General features: G+C 46.2%; 1 protein-coding gene across 1 annotated transcript in view; it reads left to right on the forward strand.

The window, feature by feature from the left end:
• Positions 1–335: 335 nt before the first annotated feature.
• Positions 336–12,562, forward strand: part of LOC119181797 (uncharacterized) — a 214,431-nt gene continuing 202,204 nt past the window's right edge. Inside the window, exons 1-2 of the mRNA XM_075875477.1 lie at positions 336–462; positions 3,864–4,024. Coding sequence (XP_075731592.1) covers positions 3,944–4,024 — 81 coding nt within the window. The 5' untranslated portion in view covers positions 336–462; positions 3,864–3,943. The remainder of the gene's footprint in view (positions 463–3,863; positions 4,025–12,562) is intronic.

Below are 12,562 nucleotides of genomic sequence, written 5' to 3' on the forward strand. Positions count from 1 at the left end.
TGACCACTTTCTGCAATAAAGCGCAATATTTATTCACACACACAAAAAAGAAAAAGGACTTTTGTCTTTTCACGTGTTTGAAAAACCCGCGAGAAACAAGCACATTGTTGCTTGCATATAAGGCCAATCTAGGCCACGATGATTTCAACTAATAAGCGCCGTTGTATCAAAGAAACTAAGACGGCCGCTTTAAAAATTTTAGTGCAAGGAGTATAAATTCGCGCCGCTTCGTTACCTGTTAACGTGCAAAATTCAAACTTTGTTTATGTTGGTGTTTTTTTACTATTTTTGTGGTAGCTTGGGGTGCGAGGGTTAAAGCGCGTTAGCTTGAAAGGCAACAATGTACCTAGCAGACGGCAGTCGGTTCGTAAAGTTAATTTGTGAGTGAACTCGGGCTTCCTGACAGCTCTTCTGTCGTGCCGAAGAAGGCCGCAAAAGTCGAGTAAGGCTACCTTACGAAAGGTAAGTTAACTACGATGCATTCGTTTGAACGCGAGCGTTGCATTAACCTAAGCTAACTTCGTACGAGGAGATTACCGTGGCGTTTGATGTTTAGTTGCTGATGCGGATGTTGCGGATCAAATGAATAGTTTTTATAGGTCTAAGAACGCAAGGTTAGCGTGCACTGCATCATTTTATTGGCTTGTGTTGTTGGTCTCACTTTTGGCAGCGTTTGGTCGCGAAGATCGACAGCTGCGGGAGCGCTAGCGAAGATGCGTCGCATCTCTAGCGTTTATTTGTCTTGAAGCTTTAATTGTCATACCTCGACAACCGCTGTAGGCATTGCGATGACGATCCTAAACTAGTCGCGGCCTAGCGTCGTGTTAATTGAACGTAAACACCGCTTGGGCCGGACGGCTAATATAAACACTGAATTACAAGCATCGTAGCAATCGTAATTCAGTGGTTGCTTGCTGACAGCAGCTTGGGCACAAAGTAATTGTGCGGTGAATTGTATAGTCTTATACGATGACAGTTCACCCTTATTGTGTGCCATTCTTATCATGCCAATTGGGCGTCATAGCATGTAGTGATTGAGCGTGTCCAGCGTACGGGCTCTTTCGTAGGTTATAGTTAATTCGTGCTCAGCCAGTGGGAACGAAAATAAACGCTGGCTTCCAGCGTATTAGCGAGTGTTATTTTTGTGCGTCTAACCACAAGACCCTTACAGCTAGCGTTGTAATATTCGCATGTTGCAAATGAAAAAAAATGTTGCATTGTTCACCTGTCAAATCGACCCCACACGAGTCCATCTGAAAAAAAAAAAAAAGTTTAGTGAACTATTCCATACCGGTCTGTCTGGTTCTTAGCAGAGAAGAGAGAGAGAGAAAGGATACACCTTGGTGAATTGAACTTTTTTTTGTTATATGGTTTTACACAGTTAATTTATAAGATAACAAGAAACGTAAAAAAAAAAAAAATCACGATATGATGTGACTGGCTGCGCCATCTGCCGTCAAAAGCCGAAAATACCAGACTTGGCGGGAGATTCAGACTGCGATTAGCGGTGAAAACAGTGATCTCGGATGTATTTATTTTCTCTTGTATGATTTATTAACATTCATTGTGGTGCCCGCCATAACGAAGTCTGCTTTTGTTCTTCGCTTTTCTTAAAAACATTGTCGGTCTGAAAGAATGCGAGCCCATCCCAAAAATACGTTCGCAATGTAATCCACCACCTTTCCGACAAGCGGTCCAAGTTGCTGATTGAGTTTGTTCATTTACCGACAGGTTTTGGAGTGTGTGGACAGATAAAATTCTTGCGTTGCCTTCTCCATACTCGGCAGGTTTCAATCTGTATCGAATCTATTGTATACCGTCCGCAGAGGTGAAATGCTTCGTCTAGAGCAGGGATCGGCAACCTTTTGAGGTGGAAGGCCGAGTTGCACGAATCCAACACTGCGATGGCCAGACGGCAAATCAGAAGTGGGGGGAAAGGATGGGTTTGCAGGCGAAAAAAAAACAACAACAACAAAAAACGCATTAAGAATAATGTACAAAACTGGAATATAAACCATGTTCATTTTCAGCATGTGTGTCACAAAGTTGCAATGTGCAAGCATAGGTTGTGATGGCTACTGGAAGCGATGTTTGATAGTTCCTGTCTAAACCCGTTTGAGTAGCGAAGGGAAAGAGATGAGTTCTGATCTCGGGGGCCGCATATTCCGGACGCCTGGTTGTACCCTGGTGTAGAGTTATTAAGCGGTGGCGCCGTTCATTTTGTTTGTGCCGTCGAGGCTGTACCGGCTACTGTCAATCAATCAATCAATTATTATTTCGTAACAGAGTGAGGGAATGCAATGTCCATATGCTGAGCACGATTGAGGCGAGGCCCGATGGTATCGTCCCGTACGTGGCGGCTGTATTTTGATGGAATTGAGGGCGTGTTAAAGAATCACAACACTTTTTTTAGCCTGGTTAGAAGTACTGCCGATGGGTAGTAGAGGCTCTTGAGCGCGAACACGCGAGTAAAGCATTATAGAGCAGCACGCGGCCGGAAATTTTCAACTAGTTCTCAAACTAAGCTAGAAAGCGTTTCTTTCTAGCAATATGTCATATTGCTACGCTTGGAGGAGTCCGTCAAAGGCTGAAAGGGCCCGTTTGTCAGGTCGTGAGGGGTGAGCTCAGAAGCGGCCGACTAGTTAAAAGATCCTCCTGGTTCTCCTTTTTCTTTCTAACTCGGAACGGCAAGCACGTTCACCGTTAGTATTTGTTGGATCGCTCACGTGCGCAATAGTGTATTCAAACGACGGAGCCATACGCACAAATTCAAAGCCACTGGTTGATTTGAGCATCGTGGGCTGCGTAGTTATAACTGCGCCCGCTGCGTGACGCCGCCACCTGCCCTCGTTCGCGGCATCTGTTGAACGAAAAAGGAAAGAAGTGCTGAAGGTCATGACGCACGCGTGACGTAACACTTTTTCTCCGTGCCATCCCTCCTTGTTTTGTTTTGAGCGTGTCCGTTGAGACGAGAGAAAAGGACATGGCAACTGCATCGTGCGACAAATCTCCAACTCCGCTCGTAGCTGGCGGATTCTAAATTATTTTTTTTTTTGTGGCGGGCGATTTGCGGGGCAGTGAACTCCTCATGTGAAGCCATTCGATGGTTACCTGAGAAAGTGTTGCAGGGCTCTTTCAGTGGGCCATGAAACTTCCTTTTTGATGATAATGTGTGCTATGCTGGTTAATACTTGTGAGTTCATGGTAACGCATTTGGTCGAGCAGCTAGTTAATCTATATTTGAATATTTTTTATAAACATGCAATCGGCCACAGAGTCTGGCAACACTGGCGCGCTCGCTAACCGTGACGTAACGAGCTGCTTGCTGTGAGAGCGCCTGCATTACGGCGAGCGATTTTGTTGCGTGATTATTTATGCGCGCGCTATCGATCTGTTTCATCGTTTGTTCAGCTTGGCATCGACATTGAACGATCTGTAGCGGCTTAAACTTTGCCAGAACAAAAAGTGGCTCCGCTTCGTGCAGCACATGACGTCACACGCGCGCCATGATGAAATGTCTATCGTTGGTGGCGGGTAGAGTTTATATAAAGCGGCCGACTTCTAGAACTAGTTTTGCACGAATATATCATTGTGCAGTCCCTTTTTTGCGTATGCATAGGCACAATACGTCGTTTAATTCTATTTTTCTATGTATAGGCACAATAGGTTCTTTAATGCTATTTTTTCGCTCGATGAAGACAGAATGGTAGATGCCTGTGCGCTTAGGGGAGGGGGGAAGGCAAGGGTATGATTGTGCTAAATTTATCCCAAAGAGGCCAGTGTCTCTCGTTGTCCTCGTAAACCTCAAATGAAAGTGTGGGTCAGCCATTCGCGCAGTTCAACCATGAATTAATTCATTGCAGGTGGACTGCCGTTGCCCTCTGCGTGACCTGGTGACGCAGGAGCGGCCCAGAGAGACTCGCCGAAGTGTTGCAGGTGGGGCATGGCACCACCTGGCAGGCAGCGTTCGCGACGTCGTCCAGGGGCCTTTAATAAGGGATTGGTGTTGTCCCGCTCGCAACAGGTACGCGGCGCGCTGCGGAGGCAATTTTGCAGATGTGTTTTCGGTGTTGGCACACCATGCTTTTAACCTTGTCCCTTTAGGTTTTGAACACTGAAGAACCCCAGGTGGTCGAAATTTTCGCAGCGCTCCACTACGATGTCTCTCATAATCATATGGTGGTTTTGGGACGCTAATCCCCACATATCAATCAATCAATCAATCAATCAATCAATCGTGTCTTCAACAAATAAGCGTGTACGCAGGAAAACCGTTGAGTTGGTGCATTCGAAGTTTCCTGTCCTTATAAGTTTACGTCGCGAGCATCGAAAGTAAGAAATTATTAGTTTGACAGCCCAGAGTGGCGGCGCCCGTGTGACTTGCGTAAGAGCGTCTTCCCTCTGTAAGAGCCGTAGATTGCCCGTGTAAAGGCCTGGCCACACGCACCCATTGCAGCGCATCAGCGCAGGACTTTCTGACGTCATCGTGGGGCTACGCGAAGCTGCGCGCTCACTCTTTCCATAGGGAGAGGGTGCGTGTGGTCAGGCCTTGATATACGGACAAGGCTCGGTTCTCGCGTCGCGCGAAAACGGGAAACAGCGCTAACCGCATGGCAATGACAGAATAAACGCGGTTCCCCGGTGGAAGGATATGGCAGATCGTGTCGGTCGGTGAGTTTTTTATTTTTTTTTTTCGACGAAGTCAAATTACCGAAAATCTGAAGACGTTCTGTTGGTAATGCTGCATTCCTCAATCCGAAGGCACAATGACGTCACGATGCAGTGCACAGAAGGTTCGCAGAAGCAATGCGAGAGGGGCCAAAGTATACGGGATATTGTGAAATAACCGCATATGTCACGAACAAAGCGTATCTATCTATCTATCTATCTATCTATCTATCTATCTATCTATCTATCTATCTATCTATCTATCTATCTATCTATCTATCTATCTATCTATCTATCTATCTATCTATCTATCTATCTATCTATCTATCTATCTATCTATCTATCTATCTATCTATCTATCTATCTATCTATCTATCTATCTATCTATATATATATATATATATATATATATATATAGTAATAATACACAGTATCAGGCTGGGGTGTCAGCCATCTTCTGTATTTCTAACCTCTCCTTCCTCCTCGTCTCCCTCTAACCCTGCCTAACGTACACGTACACACCCCCTCTTTGAAGGCTCATCCCTCCTGGGGTGATATATGAAAACGTTTCCAATGGTCGCAAACTCCAGCACACCATCATCGTTCGTGTAACCGACCTTTTTGAGAACGCCATGTTGCACTGCGATCTGCACCACGCGATAAGGTCCCATGTACACCTGCTTTGTGCCGGGAAGGCCTTTTCTGACAAGCACCAGATCGTTCAGTTGTATCTGAGGTATCCGCGTGTTGTGGTGACGGTCAAAGTTCCTCTTCATACTTTCCCGGTATAGCTGGTAGGCTTCCGAAGTTTTTTGTTTTTCGCACAATTGCAGGCGGTCTGCAATGCAAAGTTCTTGATCAGCCAGAAGCACTGGTACCTTTCCGAAAGCTGCAAAATATGGGCTACAGCTGATGCTCGCAGTGTGCGACCGATTGGGATGAGCGACAGCTGCCTCCAAGCAGCACTTACATGCACCCTGAAAACCTGGATACATTGAAATGAACTGCTTCAAATCCCGAATGATTCTTTCAGCCATGCCATTTCCTGCAGGATGGTACGGAGCGCAGCGTCGCAATACAGCTCCTTGTTCCTTTGCCCAATCTTGCAAACGCTGACTGAGAAACGCTGGCCCATTGTCTGATATTACTATTTTCGTATTCTTGAACATCTCTCGACTCAAAAGAGCGATCACACTATTGGCGTCTTCCCTTCCTGGCCGTGCAGCCACTATTCTTGTGCACTGGTCTATTGCCACTAGGAAAGACTGCGTTCTTCTTACTCCTGCAGCCTTCTTCTTGAGCTCTGTGAAATCCAGACGAATGACTTCAAATGGTACGTCGGAATGTTGAGGCAAAACTATCTCGTCTGTTCTCTGAAGATACTTGGTTTTGTGAACTTGACATTGATGACAAGACTGAGCACACCGTTGAACGTCCTATTTCATGCGTTTCCACTGCAAACGCTGACGAATCTTGTGATATGTCCTCCAAAAGCTGTCATGTCCACCTGAGTGCTTGGAGTCGTGATAGAGCTCCAAAATTCCAGGCACCATTATTTCTAGGACTGTGAACTTTCCGTTATGGAACCTAAGTTCTTCAGTTCCCTCCCACAACAATGTTGCGTTGACATTTTTATGATCAGGAATTACCGCAAGTCTTGAAAGCGCATCTGCGTCATTGAGGTGTTCTCCAGGCCTGTGGTGGACCATGAAAGTAAACTGGTGGAGTTCACTCATCCACCTAGCAATTTTTCCTCGAGGCTCGGCGAGGTTAAGGATATACGTTAAGGCTTGGTGATCCGTAAAGAGCTTGAAGCTCTCCCATCCAGGTGAGGTTTAAAATAGCGTACGGCCATTAAGACTGCCAAGGATTCTTTCTCTGTAGTCATATTGTTCAGTTGAGTTTTCGAAAAGGTGTACGAATAGTACCCGACGACCCTCTGTTGACGGCCCCGTGGAGAGTCGACATCTCTCTGGTAAAGCACTACGCCTGGGCCATAATAAGAAGCATCGGTGTTCAGTTCAACGGGCAACTTGAATTCTGGAAGAGGCACGACAGGATCCGACAAAATAATGGTCACAAGGCTGTGATAAACAGATTCACACTCTGCTGTTTACTGAAATGGCACATTTTTCTAAGTCATTTCTGTGAGGCATTTGGTTTTCGTCGCATAGTCTCTAATGAATAGCCGGAAATGCCCTGCAAGACCAAGAAATTCCCCGCAAAGAGTGCAAGTCATATGGCTTCTGCATTTTTGCGATTCGTTCGACTGATTCCTGTTTTGTTGTCTTGGTTTGGCCATCAAATACTCTTCCAAGAAACACCACTTTACTTTGGAAAAATTCACTCTTCTTGTCATTAATTTTGAGCTTGGTGTCGCAAAGTGCTTGAAGTACACTAGCCAGATGGTTTGAGTGCTCTTCCTCGTTGTGGGAGTATACTATTATATCGTCTATGTAGACATTACAAAACTTTCTGAGAAATGGGCGCAAGATGTCGTTCATCATCTTCTGGAACCAAACAGGTGAGTTCTCCCATTCAAATGGAAGTCGGTTATACTCATAGATGTCAAAGAGCGTGATGAAGGCAGAATATTTCTTGCAATTTTCAGAAATCGGAACTTGCCAAAATCCTTTACATAGGTCAATGCACAGGAAAACTCTGCAGCCACCCGTGTCATCTATGGTAGAGTCTGTACGTGGCATAGGAAACGGAAAAAGCTCAGTCTGCTTATTAATTTGTCTGTAGTCCGTGCAGAGTCGAAGACTTCCATCTTCCGTTGGTGCAATTGTGATGGGTGAAGCGAACGTAGACGTGGATGAACGGATAATCTGCGCATCCAACATCTTTTGAATATCGTTCTGAAGCCACACTTTCTTCTCTCGTGACATAATATAGGGCTTTTTTCTCACCACCGTCGTATCACTGAGCTGAAATGGAACCTCAAACTTCGTAGTTGCTGTTCGAGGTATAGCGCATCCAGGACGGGACAGAGATACCTCGAACACCATGAATAACCAACAAGCCCGCCGTGCAACCTTATTCGTAGTTGCTGTAGGATATTCTTTCAGGCACAGCGATTCCGGGTAAAGCATCCTAACATCTTCACCTGACGATGGTTTCCGCGGAGTCCTTGAAGGCAAAACTGCAGCGTTAATAGCGCGGCGCTTTTCTTCTTTGGTAATTTTGCCTGTCCAGTAGATATTAAGGCGAAGTGCACTGATGACGACGTGAAAGCAGTAGTTCATACGGAACCCTGTCGAGTACCAATGCTTGCGCAGTGACAGTGTTGCCGAGACACGATATGGTTATACAAGTGCACATATCGAGGACATCTCGTTTTCCATCGTATCTGTGTACTTCTGCTGGTCTTCCCTCTTTTACTTTCGCCCTCTCAACAATATTTGCGTTAATAACCATGACGCTTGCTCTACTGTCAACTAACGCACTCCGTTCCTTTCCATCCAGAAAAACAGATATGTACAATAGACTTGTATGAGACAAATAAACAGCTTCTCTTGATGTCGTCGGGTGGAAGCCGAGACTTTCTCTATTCAGTTTTTTGTTACATCATCTAGCTCTTCGCCATGGTCTGAGCCTCCCTGGGCGGTCAAAAAGGATACGGGTGTTGCCGTAGGTTTCCAGCTTGCAAGCGGGCGTTGTTCCTCAGTTCGTGTGGCTCCGGTATTTCTTGCAGCAGGTGTCATTGGTTGACGCTGGGTTCCTAGGTCCTGGAGGTGGTAGAGGTCTCGCATTCCCTGCAGAAGTTCTTCGACCGTCTTGGGTCCTTGAATTTGTATTTGCTTCTGCAGGACCGGACTTAAACCATGAATGATAAGCGGAACCACAGACGTCTCAGGCAAAGATAAGTCCGCCAGCTGTAGCGAGCGACTTTTCTCATAAAAATAGCTGAGTGCAGATCCAGACCTGTATTTGAACGTGATTGCTTTGTCCCATAGCAATAGCTTGTTCTCGCTGAAGGAGCTCAGAAAGCTTGCTTTCCACTCTATCCATGGTTTGTTGCTGTAAGCGTTGAGACGCCATTCGTACCAACTCTTTGCTATGCCCGATAGGAATAGTCGCATGTTTTTCACTTTATCTTCGTCGCTGTGCCAGTAGTTTTCATTGCATGCATACTCGTAAAACGTGAGCCAGGACTCGGGACTACTAGACTCTTCGTCAAACATGTCTGGCTTCACGTGTTTGCGACTCGGTCAGCTTAATCTTTCCGTCGCGTTTACAAGCAAGCGCTTTAAATCATTTTGCTGCCTATTCTGTTCTTGGTGTAGTTCAAAAAACTTGTTGATCAACTCGACAGAACTGTAAGGCGAAGCAGCGGTAGTAGGCTTCGAGTCGTTTCCTACTGGAGTCAGCACGAAATTCTCATAACCCTGAAGCTTCCTGTTGATCCTCACCGTTCTTTTAGCAAGTAAATGGTCTGGAGTGAGCTTCATTTTAGTGCTTACATAGGTAACAAATGCGTCAGTGCTCATTGCTTCCGCAAGTGCTAGTTCCTCTTCATCTTGAGGCGTTGCGGTCAAGATCCGGATGCCACCGCGTTGATTTGCTCCAATGGTAAAGTCCACCCACATCTTGAATGTCCGCACAGAAAGTACACGCGGCTGCGCCAATTTGTAATAGCACACAGTACTAGACTGGGGTGTCAGCCATCTTCTCTATTTCTAACCTCTTCTTCCTCCTCGTCTCCCTCCAACCCTGCCTAACGTCCACGTATATATATATATATATATATATATATATATATATATATATATATATATATATATATATATATATATATATATATATATATATATATATATATATATATATAGGAGAATAAAAGGAGTTTGACTCACAAGTGAAAAGATTTTTTACTTGACGTTTCGACCGTGGGCCCGGCCTTCGTCAGGAGGCCGGGCCCACGTTTCTGACGAAGGCCGGGCCCACGGTCGAAACGTCAAGTAAAAAATCTTTTCACTTGTGAGTCAAACTCCTTTTATTCTCCTATTATTCCCGGATCCGGCGACAAACGCTCCTCCAATATATATATATATATATATATATATATATATATGGGCCCATTCAACGCCGGTGTCATTGTCAGTCGAGTGAAATTACTAAATTGTGAAAAACTGAAACTGAAAGGAAAACAGATTCTGGTAGTGTCAGAAATGTGCGGTCAGCGAGTGGGTGCGGATGTTGCCTTCAGACGTATACATATGCCATATATACTTGACATTGAAGGGACACTCAAAGTCAAATAACGGTTTACCTGAGAGTGAGAGCTCGATGCGTGACAACGTCTAAACATTATCAACACCAGTGCCCTACTTAACCACGATGTTATTACGAGAAACGCCGTAGTCCATTGAATGCTCCGGAAATTTCGTCCGTCTGGTGTTTTTTATCGTGCGCTGACATTGCACGGGCCTCCTCCATCTCGCCTCCGTCGAAATGGGACCGCCGCGGCCACCGGTATCGAACCCGCTACCTTCAGGTCAGCCGCCGAGCACCATTACGGCTGCTCTGCTGGGGCGGAGTATACTTTTGGAGCAAACGTGGCGATTCGACTATAATGAAGCGCTGTTCCATTTCAGCAAATCATCACAAAAGAAGAATCGTTACCGATGTCTGTCGTTCACAGACAGGGAAATTGGAGCGTGCGTACCTATAGTGACGTCTCGTGAGTCACCTTGCACGACATCAGGGAAATGCGGTGAAATTACGGGACATGCAAGGAGTTAACACGCTAGTTATTTGAAATTTCAGATGCCGTTTGGGGACGTTTTAATTGATTGATTGACATGTGGGGTTTAACGTCCCAAAACCACCATTTGATTATGAAGAGACGCCGTAGTGGAGGGCTTCGGAAATTTCGATCACCTGGGGTTCCTTAACGTGCACCCAAATCTGAGCACACGGGCCTACAACATTTCCGCCTCCATAGGAAATGTAGCCGCCGGAACCGGCATTTGATCCCGCGACCTGCGGGTGAGCAGCCGAGTACCTTAGCCACTAGACCACCTCTGCATGAAACTTAGAAGTGTGGCAGCTTGGGCTGGTTGGTATGTCATGACGATAGTTATGACAACCAACGATAGTTATATAGCGCGAGAACAGAACGGCGGCACAGAGACAAGAAGGACACGAGCGCTCGTGTCCTTCCTGTCCTTCGTGTCCTTCTTGTCTGTGTGTCGTCGTTCTGTTCTCGCGCTATATAACTATCGTCTGCATGAAACATTTTCGAATTTGCTATGTACCCGCTAAGTGGCCTTAAGGGAATAGGCGCAGTAGCGTGTGTGCCTTTCGTTGGGGATGAGGGGGTGTATACCGGCTTCCAATCACGGAGCCATTTTGATAATCACATATTCTGACGCACCTCTGCAATGGACGCTTGTACCGCGCATCATTACTGCAATACTTCATGTTGCGTCGTGAAGCTTGTACATACAGGACGCGTGTGTTTGTGAAGCACGAAATCTACTTTCACTGCATTTCAAAGGAGAAGTTATCTTCGCTGTTTTCACAAGCAGAGGCGTGGCTGTGTAGTATATTATTTGCTTGCCACGCAAATGACCCGGGTTTGATCTCCACTTGGACCCCAACAACCCCGGTTCGGTCCCCACTCTGCTCCAGGGTTTTTCAAATCAGTTATTTATTTTATTTGCATGCATCGTTCTTCTTTTTTTGGTCACGCATAAGATGATAACTTTTTCGCTCACAACCAACAGCGCGGACACCGGACTTTCTGTGAAACGAGCTCTTCGACGCTATCGCGCTAAAACTGCATTGCCTTTAAGTTCATCGTCGTCAGAGCCTTATTTATTAATAGAAGGTAAAAGTAAGGTCAAAGTTTTTTTATTTTATCGCAATAGCAATCATATGAACACTATCAGCTCATTTTTGCCGTTGCCGTTATATGTATATAAGCTGCAAAGAAACGTATTTTCCGAATCGCTCGACCGGGGATCCAAACTATGACCTCTCGCTCCGCAGCGCGCATCGTTGAACGACTCGGCCACGGAGCGTGCATGCTTTAGCCTACTAACGGCAATCTATTTACACACACCGGTTACCGCCGATGGTACGCAGAGCTCGGAAGCGTTTCAGTACGTTCTCCTTCCTTCTCACCAGCGAGATGGCGCTAACGGCGACCTTTAAATGTCGTCGCCGCGCTCTTCGCGTTGTGCGCGCGCCCTCCACTTCTACCACCTGTACGTTGCTCTACATGGCGTGGTAGCGCGCGCTTTTGCTCTCAGTGTGGGTTGTTTGTACAGGTTTGGTAAAAAAATTTCAAGCCGCAACGCCCGGTCGAAGGGCAGCAGCTCGCTGCTTTCGGGCCGCTGTGATGGCAATATGGTATTGATGATGATGATGATGAACCTTCAGCTTTGCTGGCACTCGCCCACAAAGGGGGATCGGCCAAGAACCGGGCGGCAGGATCATCAAGTGTGCTAATTGGCGCAGGCTGGCGTAGAGCGTGTGCGCACCTCCATCTCCCCTTCTTCTTCCTTGTCACAAGAGATCGAGGAATAAACGTGGTGCGCCGTGTTGCTTCACTGTTCGCTCTTCGAATTGTATAATACTGTGCAGCGCTGCTTATTCCACTAAGAGATTGCCCTACTATAGCCCCAAAACAAGCGCTTCTCAATATATTTCGGGCTTCGGCCACGTTCGTCCGCAGCGAATTGTGAACTGGCGTGTGCAGGCCGCAGAGAGAGATACCGCAGTGCCCGTAAGAGGTTGAACGCAGATATTGTTAGGAAGCCCCTAAACGGCGGTAATGTGTACGGTGTGTAGGTAAACGTCGCGGCAAGCATGATGCGCCAATTTTTTCCGACAGTAGTAGAAATTCGAAGAGCCAACACGACGCACATGAATGTTTCTCGAC

Source organism: Rhipicephalus microplus, chromosome 10, assembly GCF_043290135.1.
Source record: "Rhipicephalus microplus isolate Deutch F79 chromosome 10, USDA_Rmic, whole genome shotgun sequence".
Classification (NCBI taxonomy): Eukaryota; Metazoa; Arthropoda; class Arachnida; order Ixodida; family Ixodidae; genus Rhipicephalus; species Rhipicephalus microplus.